This window comes from Gigantopelta aegis, chromosome 4, assembly GCF_016097555.1.
Source record: "Gigantopelta aegis isolate Gae_Host chromosome 4, Gae_host_genome, whole genome shotgun sequence".
Lineage (NCBI taxonomy): Eukaryota > Metazoa > Mollusca > Gastropoda > Neomphalida > Peltospiridae > Gigantopelta > Gigantopelta aegis.
The window spans coordinates 106,636,465-106,657,045 of record NC_054702.1 but is presented as its reverse complement, the minus strand read 5'-3'; the positions used below and the strand labels follow the sequence as shown (position 1 = coordinate 106,657,045).

Here is a 20,581-nt window from a genome sequence, read left to right as displayed (position 1 = left end):
TTTTTAAAATTGTTTTAACCCTTAAGACTACATGAAAATATGTTCAAGCCACAAACAGCAAATCCTAGTATACTGTGTAAGACCTAAAGAGAAAAATGAACAAAAATCAAAAGAAAGCATGGGTTCCTCAAAACAAAACTGATCCCTGTTATATCGCTAAAGTTACATGCAGCGTTATAAAAGTGAAAAGAGAGAAAAACTAAATAGTCAGTTAGCTAATATGTTTACTGAAGGGGCACTGACAAAAGAATTGGGACATATAAAGTTTGAAACCCATTTTGGTGTTATAGCTCGACAAAAATGCCACCTTTTTGTATTTTGTCATACTGTTAATTATGGCTGTGGATCTATATCAGATGCAAGACAATGGATTATTTACCTCTGTCCAAACATAATGGCTATTAATGCTGTAAAACTGTTAGTAAAATGTTGTTAATGTACACATGAAAACAGTTGGAGTACTGTAGTAAAAAGTATACAATTTGCTTATCTCAAGATTTTTAACACTGAAAATTGTGAATTTTTTTTTTTTTTACTAGTGTTGACATTCAATATTATTTACTTATATTAGGTACCAAGAATGTGTAATGTCTTCACTGATTCTGTACTAATTTAAAATTTTGCATATTTCAAACACTGTAAATGTTTGAAAAATAATAACTTGTACAAAAGTGAAAACTCATCACTACAACTTATTTTCATGTGTACACTTTGCCAAACTACAGCACACCTGTCATGCAGTAACGTCCACTACACTATACATGCATTGTGTACATGCTGTGACCACATGCCTATTCTTGACATGCAAACTTACAAATTGTTCAGGAAAAGCTAGAATTCCTGGTGCACCATGGTCAACAAAGTTCACAAAAACATTATCATTTGGACCACTGAAAGCAAAATATTTTAAATACAAGTTATAAAAGAAGTATTCTATCACAAAGTCACTGCACTGTTCAAAAGTAGATAGAAATTTAAAGTACTAAACTAATGGAACAAAAATACAAAAAAAAAAAAAAAAAAAAAAAAAAAAGTGAAGAAAAACACAGGAAAAACCATTATAGGACTGGGATAGGTGTACACAAACATGGATAATTTTATTCAAGTGTTTGGCAACTACAATTTTAAAAGTTTGCCCAAACTACACCAAATCTGGGTCTGGGTCTGGATCTAGCGAGTGTGGCAAACATGCTCATTCTGGTGAATTTTGATGTCTGCGTCTGTATCTGTTGCATGTTATTAGTATATCAATGTAATTGATTACATTCATATCTTTGGATATATTGTCTTCTATAAACATCAACAATATTTACGATAATTCCACATTGCTTAATATATATCTTTCGTGTTGTTTATAAGAAAAATCAAAAAACAAGACTTGCACATTGTGCAGCTGCCAGTCTGGTAGTGTGAAAATATAGCGCATGTTCTATGGCGTCTGTTGCCAGAGCATTAGTTAACACAGACATGGTATGTTTTGTCACATGTCAATGCATTTAATTTTCGACTGGTACCATAGTCACCAGACCCATACCCAGAGTGTTTTGGGTCTCAAGGTACTTCAGTTTGGTGGTATGTCTAAATTCCAAAGATATATTACTCTGAAGGTCTTTTACTCTGAAAATCTTAACATTAGTCCTGACCATATCCTTCTATGTTGCAGATGCTTGTACACAAAAATAAGAAATGACAATTACATGATTGCCAGAAAATGGCATAACATTAGTATGATTACCTATGAGTATGACACACATCAGTGAGTAGCAGATGTTCCAAATAGCACATCTTTAGTTTCATCAACAGAACCACATTTGTGACATTAAAACCACCAATATCCATCAGTAAATGTGAAAATACAATAGGGTTACCCTATATATCTGTTTCTAAACAGGAGTATAACCACACACATAAAAAAAATTTTTTATAGTGGCACATGCATCGGAAGCAGGAGAGAAAAGACTGCCTCCCCTACCCAATTCTGAAGATAATGCACTGCACTCTCCCTCCCCCATTAAAAATCAAATTATGTAGTTCATTAGCTGGCCGGTCAGTTGCCCTTATCTTCCAACACCTATTAGTGGTTCTATGTCAAGAAAAACAGTAAAAAATTAATTAACTATACCTCTTGATGACTTTCTTTCCGAACAGTCCTCGACTGGCCAAACCTTCCTCATCACCAGTCAACGCAGCCAAAAAGTTCTTAGGCGTTACCTCCTGCAAAAATACCAAATGTTAAGGATTCTAAACATTGTTATGTCAGAATCTGTAATTTAACAATGCTAATAGTGACAACCAGAAAGGCTGTATGCCTCACCTCTACAGACTATAACCACACATTTTGGCAGTGATTCATGAACATTTTGTTCAGTACTTAAAGGGGAGAACAAGTCAAATACAAGCCTTGTGTGTTGCAAAGATGCATACCCAGGCCACCAAAACATACCAACACTTTAAGACATGAAAAACACGTAATTTTATAGTCTATAAAAAACATGATTATTCCTGCTAACTGGGGGCAGCTATTTTGTTTCGTTTTAGTCGCATCAGGTAATCTAGTTTGGGAGGAAGTGACATCAGCTCCTACCAACTCCTGTATGCACAGTGTAAACAAAAGGCAGTAATTTACAACAAGGTGTAACCTGCCTAATATACACAGGTCTGCCAATCAGGAATCACAGGTGGAAGCAACTACATGATAGACCAATTAACTAAGAAAACACTCCAATTATCATTTTAGTATGTAGGTACATGTAAGTACAAAACATGATAGTTATTTCGACCACTTTGACAAGGTGGTTTATTTTGCATTGAAAATAATATATACTTATTGCCGGCTTACTGGGATGGATACTATTACAGAACATTGGTATGTTTGTTTCTTCAGGTTTTAAGACTAATTCCTGAAATGAAGTATTATGTAACCAACGGCTCGCCAGAGATATTTATTATCATGGAACAAAATGGGTGCACCCTTTATATATAATAGCCATCATATTTAACTGTTTTATTAATTAAATATAATAATATACTTGTTGATATTAAGCAATAATGCGCATTATATACAGTTGAATTTGCATACCAGTCCAAAAGCCTTGCACAAGCATTCCTTTATGGACAGAAAACACTATTTGCTTTAAGATGAATTAAGTACAGGCATCCTATACCTGACACAGCTGCACACAACACTCAAGGACTAGCATTAATTAATTTAGCAGAAATAGAGATATGATTAAAACTACCTTACCTAACCCACAAAAATAAAACATGAATTAACCAGTTAAAAATTTTAACTTACACTCAACAACAGGATTGTCATATTTTTTTTATTTTTTTTAAATCTTCGTACGCAGTCAGTTTTAGATATTTTATCATAATTGCACCTCATATCAAGTTTTTATAGGTACAATTGTTTAAATTACATGTTTTTATTTTTCAAATATAATCAGATGCATTAATAATTATCAAACTTAAAAATTATAAAATGACACTGACCTCAATAATTAAAATGCCATTATTTACAAGGGAGATAATTGAATCATGAATTTGTTCACAAAATATAAATATGGTTTACTGTAACAAAGATACAATGAAAATATGACTTTTCACTGAATATCACTTTGATGGATTCTGTAAATCTATATATACTACTCAAAAGAATTTAAGGGTCAGACGATATTTTTGACATTATTTTCTGAATGTCAATTATATTAGCTAGACCATAATGTCACGCATGGTATTGTTCCATTTTGACGAAAGTGGGTCTAAGCAACCCATAAATGAATTAAAATCCACTGTCATTGACACTGTCGACTAGTTCTAATGGCGAAAACATGCTTACATTTGCACGTAAATTAGGGCGAAAGTGAAAGGTCTGCTAAGTGCCCATAACTTGCTTTTTCACAAAGCGCTTCATTTGCACGCTTTGCACGTGTATTCCATGTTCCCAATGCTGAATTTCCGTATAATTGGAGCTTGCGTTCGTGTACGGTGCACACTCCAAATTCGACAATGGTACGACTTCAACTGACTATCGAAGATCGAGGAAGGGCTATTGCTTGGCTTCAGAATGGCAATACGCAAAGAAATGTTGCTCTGAGACTTGGTGTCAGTCAGTGTCGTTGGCCGTCTGTGGCAACGGTACCAAGCAACGAATTCTGTTCGAAATCGTGCACGTTCGGGAAGACCCCGAAGCACTACAAATAGAGAGGACCGCTACATCACCAATATGGCTCTACGTCAACGCAGAACCACTGCACGCCGATTACGTGACAATCTGCGGACTGCGACTGGAACTCGAGTGTCTGATCAAACCATACGCAATCGTCTGAGAGCCAATAATCTACGCTGCCGTCACCAGGCTGTTCGACCACCACTCCTACCACGTCACAGAACGGCCAGACATCACTGGTGCACGCTTCATCTGCGGTGGCAACGTGTTCAGTGGGGTCGAGTATGTTCACTGATGAGTCCAGGTTTAGTCTCCAGTTCAACGACGGTCGGGTTCGTGTCTACAGACGTCCTGGTGAGCGCTTCGCTGACGTTAACGTTAGACAACGTCACCGGTTCGGTGGTGGCAGCGTCATGGTGTGGGGCGGCATCTCTATCCACCACAGGACCCCCCTCTATGTGGTGGATGGCAATCTGAATGGAATCCGCTATCTGAATGAGATTATCCGGCCGTTGGTTCTCCCAGGCCTTCGGCAGATTGGCGGCGGGGCAGTTCTGCAGGATGACAATGCCAGACCCCACCGCGCCAGGGTGGTAACGGACTTTCTCAGACAACAAGGTATCGCCAGGATGGATTGGCCAGCATATTCGCCTGACTTGGCCCCAATAGAGCACGCCTGGGACGAATTAGGCAGGAGAGTTCGGGATAACCATGCCCCTCCGGCCAACCTTCATGATCTGGGTCAACTTCTTATGGCAGAGTGGCAGGCCATTCCCCAAGAGTTCTTCAGACATCTGATCAACAGCATGAGGCAACGATGTGACGAGTGTATTCGCGCCAGGGGTGGATTCACACGCTATTAAACAAATGTTCTAATGTGTAAAATCCATGTTTGACAACCTTCAACTTTGACAGCATGTCATGTGACTTTCTTGTATACAGTGACGTTTATTTGTGGTTTTTTGTAAATATGGAACAATAAATAAAAAATTTGGTGTAGTTTACATCATCAATCTAATACACTCTGAAACTTATTTGGTTATAAATTTTTGACCCTTAAATTCTTTCGAGTAGTATATATTTTGTAGCTATGTATATAATAATGAATTCTATTCCAAACAAGAAGATAATTAAGTGAACCGGAATACTACTTACAGAGTGAGTGTAGTCTTTTGGGACTCCATGGTACACATCAGGACCATTGGGTCGGTTAATCACAATCCCTGGAGTTGGGTTTCTACAGCGATAAAATTGTAATCATGTCGACACAAACAAATGTGATCCAGATGTTCCTAATTATAACAGCAATAATTACACATTCACAAATACTTCACATTTGTACCAGTCTGTATATATAAAAAAAAGGCTTAAAGGTAGGGTCAACTCCAACAAGAGCCTTATGTGTTGGAAAGATGCATACCCGGACCACCAACACATACTGACACTTTAAAATTACGCGTTTTTCATTTGCTAGAGTTAATAAAAAACCATGATTATTCCTGCTAACTGGGGGCAGCCATTTTGTTTCGTTTTTGTGACGTCCGGTGGGATAGCTTGGGGCGAAGTGACGTCAGCTCCTGACCATCTACTGTATGTACAGTGTAAACAAAAGCAGTAATTTTTGACAAGGCGCTTCTCTTTGATCAACCTGACTTGTAAAACAGCATAAATGACGTAATAATATAATAAACTATTTAACTAAATATATTTCAAGTTGCATTAACGGAACAAAATGGGGTTATAGTATTTTTCTCTGTTTAATAATCCAAAGGAAAAATGTACACTATTACGCCTATTGATATGCTACGTTGAAGCAAAAACGACAACCCACAATACACAAGTCGGCAAGTGATAATTTTCTTTTCTTTGGGACTATGTAATTGGTCAGTTCTGTGGTTGTAGATGGAAAAGTCTACTTAATCAATAGTTTTACAGAACTATTTACAGTAATAAACCATGTCCATTACGATTTTAGGGGCGACAGGTAATATTCCACAATACCGGTATGTATTTTGTGTCTAGACAGCGTCAATTAATTGGCTCGTCTGGTTACCAATCAAATACACACCTGCCAATCAGAAATCACAGGTAGAAGCAACTAACAGCATAGACCAATTAACTAAGAAAACACTCCGTGTATCATTTCAGTACGTAGGTTAATGCATGGGAAAAACATTGTTAATTGTTTCGACTTGTTGTGTAGCCACTTTGACAATGGTATTTTATTTTGTATTGAAAAATAATATATATAGTGCTGGATATACTTACCGTTGGCTTACTGGGATGTGTATTATTACAGAACATTGCAATGTATGACTATTTATTATCCCGCAAAAACCAGGTAGATTGTGTTTTTCTAGTTCTAAGGCTCATTCCTGACGTGACGCGTTAAGTATTACGTAACCACCAGCTCGACAGAGGGCGTACTCACTGAGATGGTACAAAATGGCTGCGCCCGTTATATATAATAGTCGTCACATTTAACTGTTTTATTAATTAACTATACGATTATACGTGTTGATATTAAGCAATAATGTGCATTATATATCGTTAAATATGCATACCAGGCCAAATGCCTTAATTGTCCTCTCCTTTAACAGAATTTTTTTTAGTTTTTTCAAGATTGACATGAGATTGAATTTAAGACATGATGTGGGCACGTTATTAAAACAGTAAATATTTCTTTGGTATATTTAATAATTCAGAACAGATCATTCATATTAATTTCCTTACTTTAGCTTTGAATGCCATTTTTCTTGTCTATAATTGAAAAGTATTGGCCATGGGAATTCTCTATCTCATGGGAAATGTTTTATTCTCAATTTTAACACCTAGAAACAGGCTATTTTACTGTTTTGTGTGCTGTATAAATACTGACAGCAATAACACACAAGTTTATTACAACTGTAGTTGTGTTTGTATTTTGCATCAGTAAATGATATATGGTACGGTGAACTTGTAACTTTATATAATTCATGAAAGTTATGGCATATGATTATGAAATGAAAGTGAAGTGCTAGATAATATTTTAAGCAGTTTCACACCCACTAAAAAACACATTCTAAAATTAGTGTTCGAAACCCTAGTGGTATATGAGCACATAAAACTAGCTACCTACCTACCTAAAATTAACATCTCATGTGATACAAATACTTTCAACAATTAATACATGTAAGTATGTATGTATGTATGTATGTATGTATGTATGTATGTATGTATGTGTGTATGTATGTACCTGCGTATGTGCTTCAACTAAGTACTGGTATCATATTTCCCAAATATAGGCTGATAAGCACATCTTGGTAATTAACCTGTAAATACATGTTTGTAACAATTGTTCTAGACGTAGTGTGCCATGCCCTGACCCTATGATCTACCGATTAAACACTGAAATAGGATACAGCTTTACACTTACAATGTATCATGTGACCAGAGATTAAGAAATGGACCCATGGTACAAGTGATATTTCACAAGGGATCATTTACAAGGCATTTGGAGGTGAGGTGGGGGTGAGAAGGAAAAACAGAAACTATAAATAATTTCAGGTCTCATTATAGTAGCCTGCAAAAAGCAAATAGCAGTCCCATTATTACAATAAATATTCACCTGCTAAATTTATTAAAAAATCGCAGGTAAATTTTAAAGGAAGGAAGGAAATGTTTTATTTAACAACGCACTCAACATATTTTATTTACAGTTATATGGCATCGGACATATGGTTAAGGACCATACAGATATTGAGAGAGGAAACCTGTTGTTGCCACTTCATGGGCTACTCGTTTCAATTAGCAACAAGATATCTTTTATATGCACCATCCCACAGACAGGATAGTACACACCACGGCATTTGTTACACCAGTTGTGGAGCACTGGCTGGAACTAGAAATAGCCCAATAGGCCCACCAACAGGGATCGATCCTAGACCGACCGCATATCAAGAAAACGCTTTACCACTGGGCTACGTCCCATCCCAGTTTTAAAGAGACCAATATATATATATATATATATATATATATATATATATATATATATATATATATATATATATATATATTATGTGTATGATCAGCTCATCTTCTATTTAGCTGAGACTGAGCTCATGATTCTCTTATATTTTTTTTTTTTAACTTTATAATGCTCTACAATACATCTCAGAGGTCCTACTTTCAAGAGATTTCATGTTACTCTTTAAAAAAAAAATTAAAATAAAATGTGGACATTATCATATCTACAGTAAGTATATATTAAAATTAATTTTATAAATATATATATATATATATATATATATATAAATAATATGTTTCTACAAAATCACAATCATGATAACATATTTTTGGTCAGTGACATGTGGGTTGGCTTAAGATAAGACAGAATGTTGACCAACAGATAGCACATGTCCTGAGACATACATGTGTTACTGCTATCAACGTGTGGGAGTCACAACATGTTTCAGGTATTTTCACTATGACTGAGCAAAAAGGTTTCAGATAACAGTGAACTCTGGGATTTCTCAGACTGGAGGTACAGTACTCATCACTGAACGAGTGAACGAGTACAAACGGAATTTCCAACAAATATAGGCCTTGGGTTTTTAGCCTAGCTTGGATCACACTACGATTGATCACTTGCACCACAACAAGCAAACCAAACATGCTCAGGTGACAAATTTACGAAAACAATGCACTAAGTAGCACCAGCACACAAGAGGATGACAACCAAAACTGGGTCACCCTCAATGACCATCAGATGTTTTCACACTCAATCATGTGACATTTTAAAAATGGCAGCATCCATATTAGTGCTACATAAATTATGGTTTAAAATACATTCTATTGATTCACCTTTATCCATAGCTCCTTTTAACACCAATAACCTTTTTATCCACTCCCTTTCAAACAAAGTTAGAACAGAAATGTTTGAAATGTAGGCAATTGTGTTCCTGACATATATATTGTTATAGTAGATATATATAAAGAATAATACATGAGTGGCTGTTAGATACCATTTATCTCACGAGTTGTTTTAAAATGTATCTAACGAGCGAAAGCAAGTTGTATACCTTTTTAAACGAGTTGTGAGATAAATGGTATCTAACAGACACGAATGTATTATTCTATTTCTTACATATCCCCCAAAAAACAGGTTTAAAGTCAATTTTAACATCTTTTTTTACTAAAAGTTATTGACAGATGTTGCACTTGTAGCTGACTTATGCATCACAGACACATGAATGTTAGGTTAACTATATACATGTGTATCACAGTCTAACCAATTTCCATCGTGGAGGTTTTCATTGGCAGTATGGCATTGGTGACCTAGGAGCAGCCAGTCATATGTCTTGAAATTATTAACACACATACATGTGTTAACAACAATGTGTAACCAAAAATAACGTATGATGTTCTCACCAATGGGTGTGTAAGAAATATGGCATAACATGAGAATTCAAGCAATATTTTTAGTTTTACTTTTAAACTTGTGACCCTAACCAAGGTTAGCATATTTTACAATAGCAAATATTAAAGCTTGTTTTGTTTAACAATGCCACCACTAGAGCATATTAATTCATTTTAAATCATCAGCTATTTAATGTCAAATGTTTGGTAATTGTGAAACATAGTCTTTAGATTAAACATGTTATATTTTTTCCATTAGCAGCAAAGTATTTGTTATATGCACTTTCCTACAGAAAGGACAATACATACCATGGACTTTGTTCAATGTTGGGGCATTATTAAACTGAAATTAATTACCTTTTGGGTTACAACTGCTGTTCATGTAAAGGTTTCAGATTATATGTTTTTGTAGTATTAGATCCACAGAAAGGATATTGAGGGGGGCGTTAATAGCTTTCTTAATAAAACATAAGCACTTGAGCTATCTAATGGGAACAATGAGGAATGCTTAGTTTATATTAACAATTAAGCCACCAATGTACTAGATTAAAACTTAATAAATTAAATTATACTGTATACCGACTGGTTATAAATACAAAAAACAAATATCAACTTTGGTACTTTGGGATGTTGGAATGACACTATAACTAGATTTATGTCAACTGTATCTACCATCCTGATCCTGCCACCTAAGATCAACTGAACTCTCGTGATGATTAGTCAATCGTCAGAACACCATCATAAATGCACTCAGTCGTGAATGTAAAAAGAGAAATCATCAATTTGAACTGTGCCACATGGTCGTGCCTGGGACACAGCCTGATCCAAAACAGTCAGTTGCCAATTGTTCTGTGACTTCACAAGGTAGACCTGAGCTAGACTTAACAATCTTAAGCACAGTGTTTTACTGCCCTTAAAATAGCTAGAAAATGCACAGCTATGCATACTAATTAGAAGATGGCATCTATTGCAATCTACACAGAAGAGAACAACACAAGCACACTGAAGCATGACAGTCACTGCCACTTCCACATTCTTTTGACACATTACTCTCAGTTGCTGAGCTTTGATCTAAATAACTTAATTTTCCTATATTAATGTGTTACTTTTCAACTGGCACAAACATTTTTTTATGTATTAAACAAATATATTATTGCCAGCCTTTGGATAAGCATAAACGTAAAAAGAGAAATATAGAACTAGAAGGGAAGGAACTGCAGATGACACCCAAATTATTCTATTATGCAACTTTAGGGCACAATGTTTCATGTAAACCATCATTCAGTTCATGTGCTGGTTACACATCTGTAAATTCACACATACTGCCAATTGGTTACGTAATGAACCATTCTATTCTAAATAAAGAGAACTTTACAAACTTCAGGATCATCAAAACTTTATTCAAAATACAAATATAATTTGTGTGACCAAACAATCGGTTGTCTGGGTAACAATGATGTTAATTTCAGTGGCATCCTGCATTAGCTTTGAGCACAACAGTGCCTGTTACACTAAGACATGTTAAAATTAAACTATATGAATTTAGTGGGCAGAATAATGAGAAGTACAAACATATTACTTACTCAATATTGTGTGCGATGTCATCATACATCATAACAATGATTCTTTCATCAGGGATGCCATGTTTCTTCATAATCTGATAGGCATGACAGGCATCAGCCTAAAACAGAAACATGCATGTTGTTTCAAGGCTAGTTCTGGGTGATCAGAAAATGTCGCCAAATCATCATTTCAAACTTCAAAAATTGCAAAAACACAGTTAATTTCGAATAAAATGACATTTATTACATGAAATTTATTTGCCAAATTAAAATAAAATTTGCCAATTGTTTTTAATATTTGCAATTTTTGAGTGCCAGAGTTTACATGGCATAAAATTTGAATTTTTCAGACAACCATATGGTTTTATTGTTTACACATACGACTTTCTTCAGTAGTTCAGATACAAATGAAAAGGTTAATGGGCAACGATATTCAAACGAGAATCTAAGATGAGCGATTTTCTCCTATCATAAATACGAAAATATACTTTTTGTGTGCTAAGACTAACTACCAGGCAAAAATATAAATTAGGTTTGTTTGTCGTAACCCGACCGACCGATGAAAATCTTTTTGGACCTCTTTTTATGAAGTATTGTAAGGATTTGGTAATGTGCAACATTACCAGTGGTGCATTGTATAAATAATATCTGCATTATTGTTGACGTTCGTATTTGAAGATAATGCTCCTTTAATAGAATCCAACAAGAACGGTTGTTTACATTCTTGTTTAGGCCACACACAAAAATAGGTGTTTCCGATTGCATCCCCCCCAAAAAATTAGGGTAGGTAGGTAGGGGTTTTTTTTTTTTTTTTTTTAAATTGAATACTATCATAATAATAATAATAATAATAATAAGTAGTAGTAGTAGTAGTAGTAGTAGTAGTAGTAGTAGTAGTAGTAGTAGTAGTAGTAGTAGTAGTAGTAGTAGTATTGGTATGCACTGTTTGTGTATTTCTTTAAATTAATGGGACATTTGTATTAATTTCGTTGTTCTTAATTTAAATACTTTATGCAAACATTTGAGATGCATTAATAATAAGACCTGTTGATTTAAGTGAAGACGAGAATTAAGCTGAATTGATACGATTATATTTAATCGAAATAACCTGTACCCAGGCTATGTTCGTACATTCAGTTACTTCTGTGACCGACCAAGCTGTTCGGTGGTAGCTAATCAGGGGAAGGAACTCTATTACAAAAGCTTTTCCATAATTTCTCGATGTTTTTCGGAAGGGAATTACATGTGCAAAATGTATCGTATAATAGTACGTAAACAATGTGCAAGGAAGGAAATACTCTTGTTTGGTGATGTTGTCCTCTTTTATTTTTACTTCTTCTTTTTTTATTTTTTTTTTCAGTTTGAGAAGAAAAAAAATTGGGTCCGGGGGAGGGGGGTAAAACTAGGGACGGTCTGTCGACCGGAAACACACTTTTTTTTTGGCCTTACACTTATTTTAATAGCAAGTTGAATTACTCACATGACATATCATTAGATTTGTTTAACATTAATGGAGGTATTTATTACTGTATGGCAGATGTTGTCAGTTTCCAAGTGGAAATAAGATAGAAGATTAGCAATAGTAGTTCGTAACATGTATGGTATATGAAAATGGTGCCAGAGCCTCGTTCTGAAATATTTCCTGTCATAAACAGCTGATTTGCAGACGACATTCACCTTGCAACGGTAAAGTGCTATTTTTAGCTGATGTGTTTTTAAAGAACGAGAAATATCTTATAAAAGTGATAAAATATGTAAAATTAAGTATAGTTGGCTAAAATAATATATTTAACTTTAGCGTTATTGGCAATTTATCCAATAAAGGGCAGAATAATTCTGCCGTTCCAACCATTAATGGGATCGGCAGAATTGTACAGCGTAAATTCTGCAAGCGGCTAGAAATCCAGCAATAGCAGAATTACGCCAAACGTAGAATGTGGCGGGGGTATAAATAGCAATCCAGCCAATGTTTGTTACTCTGGTCAATCGCGTCATAGTATAGTCAGTTGGGTTGTCAGTGTTTCGTCCCATTAGGTGGGTTAATGTAGTAATTGACAATAAAGATTTAGCATATGTTGTAGTATAATAAATAAGGACCAGACTAATTTTTAGGCCATAAAACAAAAATTGTTAAGAAATAGAATTAGGTTTTGACTATGCATTAATTGAGTTAGGGAATAGAGTAAGCAATACCCAGCACATAAAAGTGTAGGTCCCGGGTATTGTGGATATTTATGTGACAAGTTCAATTACAAGTGTATAAAGAATAGAGTGTGCACAAATGAGGCTTTGCATGTACACTGATTAGGCAAACAATTGGATATTGTTTGTATTGTTTTGTACCAGTGAAGTAAGTGCGAGTGCACTAGTATTTGACATAAACAAATTGAAATATTGTTTGTAGACTACAGCATTTTTCTAGTGAAGCATTGGGAGGATTTTTTAGTATAAGATCCATTACCTGTATCTTTTTTAGACTCGGTCTGTTGAGTTTGTAATTAATTGGTTAAAGTATTAGTAGATGATTGAATTCAGTCTTTTAAGGTCATCACCTGACTTGTTAAATACATTGAGTAGAATATATTGTTAGTTATTTAGCCCTGGAATAATTTAGTGTTAGTATATATAGCTATTGTTGATTATTTAATTACTAAAGGAGACATATACATATATACATTCAACAAGTTGTTAACCTGTTAAAATCTATTAGTTATTAATAAACGTTGATGAAGTTGAACATTTGTTCATGATTTTTGGCCTTCATTAGTAAATTGACCATTTACCAGACACTAAGTTTTCGTGGGTCATCGAAGTATTTTGTTTGTTTTTAAATATTTAACCAATTTTAATTTAGGCTTAAACAAGTATAATATTGATCTGTAGATGATATATGTCAAACATTTTATAACCTCTATATAATTTTAATTTTTTTTTACAAATGTCACTTTGAATTCGTTGGACATTAGAAATTCTGTAAAATGCTATCCATAGTAACGAGAACACGATTTTCTAACGATGGTGGCACAAGATCTCCCATTCCGCGGTGCATGTTCTTGTGACAGGCAAAATGGGTTTTAAACTAAATCGATCTAACAGTAGCTGCACATGTACCTTAGCGTGAGCCAGATGAGACTATGTATTGGCATGCTTTGACTGTCACAAAGTTAATATACTGACACACAATGAAAACGCAATAACAACTTTTCATTGCAAATAACGACAAACTATTAATGAATTGATGGATAATGTAATATGACATTAATGACTGGTATTCATGAGATACATTCACATGGAAACATGGCCAGTTATCATCAGTAATCGAAAAGTTCAACCCCCACCCATATCAAGGTCAGTATCTGGTGTGTCCACCATTGGCCTGTGAGCATGCGTGAAGACGACGGGGAAAGGATTGGCACAAACATCTCAAATAAGCCACAGGAATGTTTCTCCACTCCTCCTGCAATGCCTGTGCAAGCTGGCGGTGACGTACACGACGTCCTAACTCATCCCACATGTGTTCAATTGGGTTCAAATCCGGTGAAACGGCAGGCGAGTTCATAACGGTGATACCAGCTTGTTGCAGGAATGCCTGGGTAATTCTTGCAGTATGTGGACGGGCATTGTCTTGTTGAAACAGAAGGGGACCTCCTGGTCTTCGGTGACGGTGCAAAAGTGGCTGGAGAACTGGTCTTAAAATAATGTCAACATAATGCTGGGCTGTACGGGCATCGTGGACAATGATGAGATCACTCCTGAAATCACAGTTGATTGCCCCCCATATCATCAGACAACCCCTGCCAAACCGATCACGTTCCCTCACACATCCGTCAGCGTACAGTTCATGGAGTCTTCTGTACACACGTGCTCTTCCATCGGCAAAGGAGACAGAGAAACGGGACTCATCTGAGAAAACAATGCTCCGGTAAAAGGCTGGTTACCATTCTGGAGAGCAAACAGTAATCTTGCAGTACGATGTCGCTGTGTCATGATGTTATCGTTGTACGGGCGTCTGCATCAGAGTCCAGCCGTTCTGAGTCGACGGATGACCGTGATCGGATGGATAGACCTTCCATGACATCCTATTGTGTTGCTTGCTGTCATCGTCATAGTTCTCAACCGGTCACGGAAGTGGCGTCGTCGAATATGCCGATCTTGGCGTGGGTCATAACTGGAGGTTGACCAGGTCGAGGTCGATCATGGACACTCCCGATCTGTTGATGACGGTCAACAAGTCATCTAATAGTTGATGGATGGACTCTGAAGGTCCTAGCAACTTGGCTTTGAGATGTCCCCCCTTGAACCATGCCCAACGCTTGCTCCCTTTGTTCTTCTCAGAGTCGTGGCATTCTTAATGTGACGAGGAATATGACACCATTACGTGACGTGTATGTGTCCACATACTCGCATTTCACGTGCATTGCATTTCACACCATTTTGTGTGTTTCTGCTATTGTATGTGTAACGAGAACAAAACCAGGATTAAAATCCAGACAAAAGTACCAATCAATGGCTTTCTCTTATAAATTGTTATTTTAAGTCCAATAAATATATTTTTCATTAATCACAACAAAATATAGAAAAATATCTGTTTTGCATTTTCATTGTGTGTCAGTATATTAGTGGTAATTTGTCCGACACTAGGTAGGCTACAGTCGCTAGAATGCCATCACGTTTGCTAAATTAACAGACCCGATTCAGTCCGAAAGAAGCTCAAAGTCTGCGGAGAATCCGTAATCGGCTGATTTATTCCGAATGGCTTGGAATAGCGGTGAGAGATTTTCATGACACCCGTCCATAATTTTTTTAACATATTTTGTTTTCATCAGTGTCATTAAATTGTATCAGTATAAAATATAATATTCTAAGAAACTACTCATAAAGGTTCTGTGATGCTTCAAACAGTGGCGTTCATAGGACTCAAGTACCTGTACAAGGTGGAATACAATGAGAAGCTATAATACAATGGACAATGTAGGACAATAATTTCAGCAGTAGATAATCAATGATATAAATTACACAATAATTATATGATCATGCGCTAGTTTCTCTTTTTAAACTGGCCGTCCATCACAACACTTCTAAATGCAATACCATGGCAAAATTTGGCATGCATGTTCAACGTTGGAATTAAGATGCATAATGCTATTGTACTTTATTCCTTTAATCTCATCGTCTAATGTAAGAGCCGGGTACTTGGGACCGGGTCGAGTTTGACTTTCTAGTACTCGAGCCCTATAACGCAGGTTACATTTTATAACGAAAGTAGACGGTGGTCGTGAAGGAAATAGCTGGACATGTTGAACAATGGAGAAAAAGCTGGTTAGACATTACTATCAAGCACATCTAGGTCAGGGATTTCCCACTGCCCGCAGTTTTTCAAAACACTGATGATATTAGTCCACACACATTTGTTTGGATTTTCTGATGAGTGATTACAGCTTTTGCACGAATGATCCATCATTTGTTGATATTGGTTTTGCATAACCTACAGACGAACGACAAAATTGTGCGTGCCTAATTTTATACACCGTAATTTATTTTTAACTCATAGGAAATACCCAATGTTTAAGAAACAATAATAAAAAAAAAAAAAAAGTAGGATGGATACATGTTTATTTTGTTGGCAGAGGGGTGGGGTGGGGGGGGGGAGAGATGGAGCTCTTACTATAGCTAAAATTCAGTCCCTTTAATTTCCGAACAGAATACGATTCTGTGCACGTAGCCAAATGATCAAAGGCAATGTGCAATTAGATTTTCCTAAAGTTTTTCGAGACTTCTAAAGACAGCACAGACTTTGTATCGACTGCAATGCTGATTTCGGGTTTCTTTATGTAGTATGTACTGGTTATTCAACGATGTATAACCGTAAATCAAATGTGTTGAGTGCATTGTTAAATAAAACATTTTTTTCCTTATGTACTGGTTAACATGTAAAGCTAAACCTCTGTGGCATCAAATTTAGGAGAAAAATTGTATTTTAGACACAGTAGCTTGTGACTGTTTGGTTGTGGATGACTGCCAAAGCATTACATTGTTTCCTCTAGCCTACACCTACATATCAGTAAGGGGAGGGCTAGAGGTGACTGGGCTAACAGTTATCATGTTAATTTTGTTATGATTATTATTTTTTTACAACGTAAGTTATTATTTTTTTTAATTTGTTGTGTGTAAAATGTAGATTTACCTAATGGTAAAGTCCCATTTGCAATGAACTTAAAACGCAAGTGCTTAAATTTAAAGAAAGACATTTGACATTTCTTTTTTGTCATGATCATGACAATATCATGAGTATGATTATCACAGATGATCCTACTTTATTTATAATACACACCTGGTGTCTGTAGTTATCCCATCCCTCAGATCCTGCAACAATAAGAGCCCAATGTTTCTGCTCGTCGGCATAAACAAAAGCAATTACAAATAAAAACGAAACGAGTTTCAACATCTTGGCAGTAACAGTGTGGATTCAAAGTGAAAGGAAACTTTCACGTGATTGCCATTTATTTACTTCCCTTTTTTCTTCCAGATATTCTTCCGCGGTGTTATTTTTCGTCGACTTTGAGACAAAAATAGCATGTAAATGGTGCTTAAATAATTCGAAACATTCTACTGATGTCGTACATCTGTATAAGCTAAACTAATTATGCTATGATAACAAAACAATTATATATTTTTTATTAGTTTATCTGTTTCTGAGAGGCAGTAAAAAGGCATGCCGGGTCAGGTGCATGTCACAAGTATCAGTCACAAGATGATAACCCTCCCCCCCCCCCCCCCCATATAAGCCCTTGGTTTGTGATGAGGGAAAAACCACTTTGTCACCATCACATGTATCATGGTCGCTCGAGCGGTGGGGTGGGGAGTTCGGGGGGGGGGGGTAAAGGGAGGAAAATAGAAACTAATGATTGCATTGGTTTCCCCTCTTAAAAATCAAATCAATATAATAATAGCTTGCCTCTCCAGCATGGGCGTATGGGCTCTTTGATTTGGGGGGGGGGGGGGGAGGCTGGAGGGGTTGATTTTCCCGAAATTTTACCCAGATAAAAACTCCCCGAATTTTCCCCACTGTTTTGCCCGAATTTGCCCCCCTGTTCCCCCCCCCCCGGGTCGTACGCCCATGCTCTCCAGTGTAAAAATTGTTACCAGCGAGGATCGTTTCACAAATAGTAACGTAAAATTCGGCTTTTATTAATACCATCACCACCCCATATAACGCTAATACCACTCCATTTTAATTAATAGCACTATTAATTTATCAATTGTTATGTTTGACAGGCGCCACACGTGGACAACATAAGACGTGTGTGTGTGTGTGTGTGTGTGTATGCGCGCGCAAAAAAACAAAACAAACAAAAAACAACAACGAAATTCCACTTTCTACTAACAGAATCTGGTTTTTATGCCAGATCCATCTGCAACCCCATCCCATCTCCACTCCCCTCCGCTCATGTTTATAGCCGCCTAGTCCTAAATGTTTTCAGTTAATAGTAGAATTTCTTTATTCTAGATGATCACCCACACCACCAACCTCCATGAAATATATAAGCCTATATATTTTTATATATATTTGTCAGTTAAAGAATACGTTAGCGTTAGGCCTACATATTTAAAATATTGGCATTTGCCATGATGAATTTTACTTGTAGAAAGCAGGAAATTGCATTTTAGGTCTAGAACATCAAATTTTCTAAATTTTCCGACAGAGGATCAACCCGATCTCAAGTCCCTCTAAAAATTACGTAGCCTAACGAGCCAAACAAGAGTTCAGTTACGTTTTAATACAAAGTCCTTCAAATTAGTAATTCTATTCTTTGTTACCGGGTACTCACGAGTTATATAATATATATATATATATATATATATATATATATATATATATATATATATATATATATATATATATATATATATATATATATATATATATATATATATATACTAGCTCCCCTCCCCTCCATACACACACACTTTTGAAACCGGATCGACGCCCATTTTCTGCAGAAATTGAGTCGGGTCATGCTATCCGAGAAAATATACTTTAAAAAGAAAATTTCCTTTGAGAAAGTGGAATTCGATCCTACACTCGCCCATCCCATGTACTTGCGCCTACTAGATTACGACAGGTCATATGTAACTGGTGACACTGCTCGCGATTTCTGAATGGTCAATAATTTTGGCGGTAAATGATCAAAGCTCGATTGTTTCTTGTCTGTGTCACGTGCATGGCGTACAGAACAGAGTAAGTTTCTAATTAAGTAACCTACTGAATATAAATTTAAGATGAGTGAAAAATAGCCAATTCGATATATGTACAGTGTATACTATTGTTAAAACACTGCAGTAATCAAGTGGTAAACTAGGTACGTCTGACTAGTCGCCTAAACCTCGACGTTTGTCATTTATCATTGGTAGCGTGGACCGGCCTCGGTGGCGTCGTGGCAGGCCATCGGTCTACAGGCTGGTAGGTACTGGGTTCGGATCCCAGTCGAGGCATGGGATTTTTAATCGAGATACCGACTCCAAACCCTGAGTGAGTGCTCCGCAAGGCTCAATGGGTAGGTGTAAACCACTTGCACCGACCAGTGATCCATAACTGGTTCAACAAAGGCCTTGGTTTGTGCTATCCTGCCTGTGGGAAGCGCAAATAAAAGATCCCTTGCTGCCTGTCGTAAAAAGAGTAGCCTATGTGGCGACAGCGGGTTTCCTCTAAAAACAGTGTCAGAATGACCATATGTTTGACGTCCAATAGCCGATGATAAGATAAAAAATCAATGTGCTCTAGCGGCGTCGTTAAATAAAACAAACTTTATTTATTTTTGGTAGCGTGGAGGACTCGCACGAACAGTGGTTGAGCCCGGTTTCCATACTCGTGGTCGTGATCGTAAATGTTTCGCGCTTTAAAGCCGCACACCCTAGTTCCATCCAGCGAAAATAAATTATAATTTGGTTAATCTACAAACCTGTAACACACTTAGATCACGTTTTTATCAAATGGAGTGAAAAAGCAGGTTTTATATCGATAAATACCATGGAAATCCCCATGTCCCAATTGCTTGAAATAATTTTGAAAGTTAGTATTCTGATGTCACCGGTAGATGTCGCTCGAAGCACAACAATGCCTACGTCACGACAAATTTCACAGACTTGGGGTGCGTTTCTTTCACCTCTCCTGGACATGTTCCAACTGTTCTGCCCTGGTTGTATCCCCTCTCCAGATATCGTAAGACTTAGCAAAATTATTGGTTTTAAGGGTTTGTAACGTTTTGTATTGAGACACTTACTTGTCTGAACTTTATTGTTACTGAAAATGTTCACGAACTGTGAAGAAAAATCTCACAAATGAACAACAACAAATCGGATGTTGATTGCGCGAACCGTCCACGAGAAAACAAACCGAACCAAAATGATAACGGTCACGTGATATACCAACGTCTGTGACATTGAAATGGTAAAA

At 36.4% G+C, this 20,581-nt stretch overlaps 1 protein-coding gene across 2 annotated transcripts in view; it reads right to left on the bottom strand.

The window, feature by feature from the left end:
• Positions 1–17,639, bottom strand: part of LOC121371682 (legumain-like) — a 29,365-nt gene extending 11,726 nt beyond the window's left edge. Inside the window, exons 1-5 of one of the 2 annotated variants that reach the window (XM_041497754.1) lie at positions 17,459–17,639; positions 11,149–11,246; positions 5,324–5,405; positions 2,123–2,214; positions 815–890 (exon numbers count right to left, since the gene is read on the bottom strand). In XM_041497754.1, the coding sequence (XP_041353688.1) occupies positions 815–890; positions 2,123–2,214; positions 5,324–5,405; positions 11,149–11,246; positions 17,459–17,572 (462 nt within the window). In that variant the 5' untranslated portion in view covers positions 17,573–17,639. The remainder of the gene's footprint in view (positions 1–814; positions 891–2,122; positions 2,215–5,323; positions 5,406–11,148; positions 11,247–17,458) is intronic. The other variant, XM_041497753.1, reaches the window with a different exon arrangement.
• Between the last annotated feature and the right edge of the window lie 2,942 nt (positions 17,640–20,581).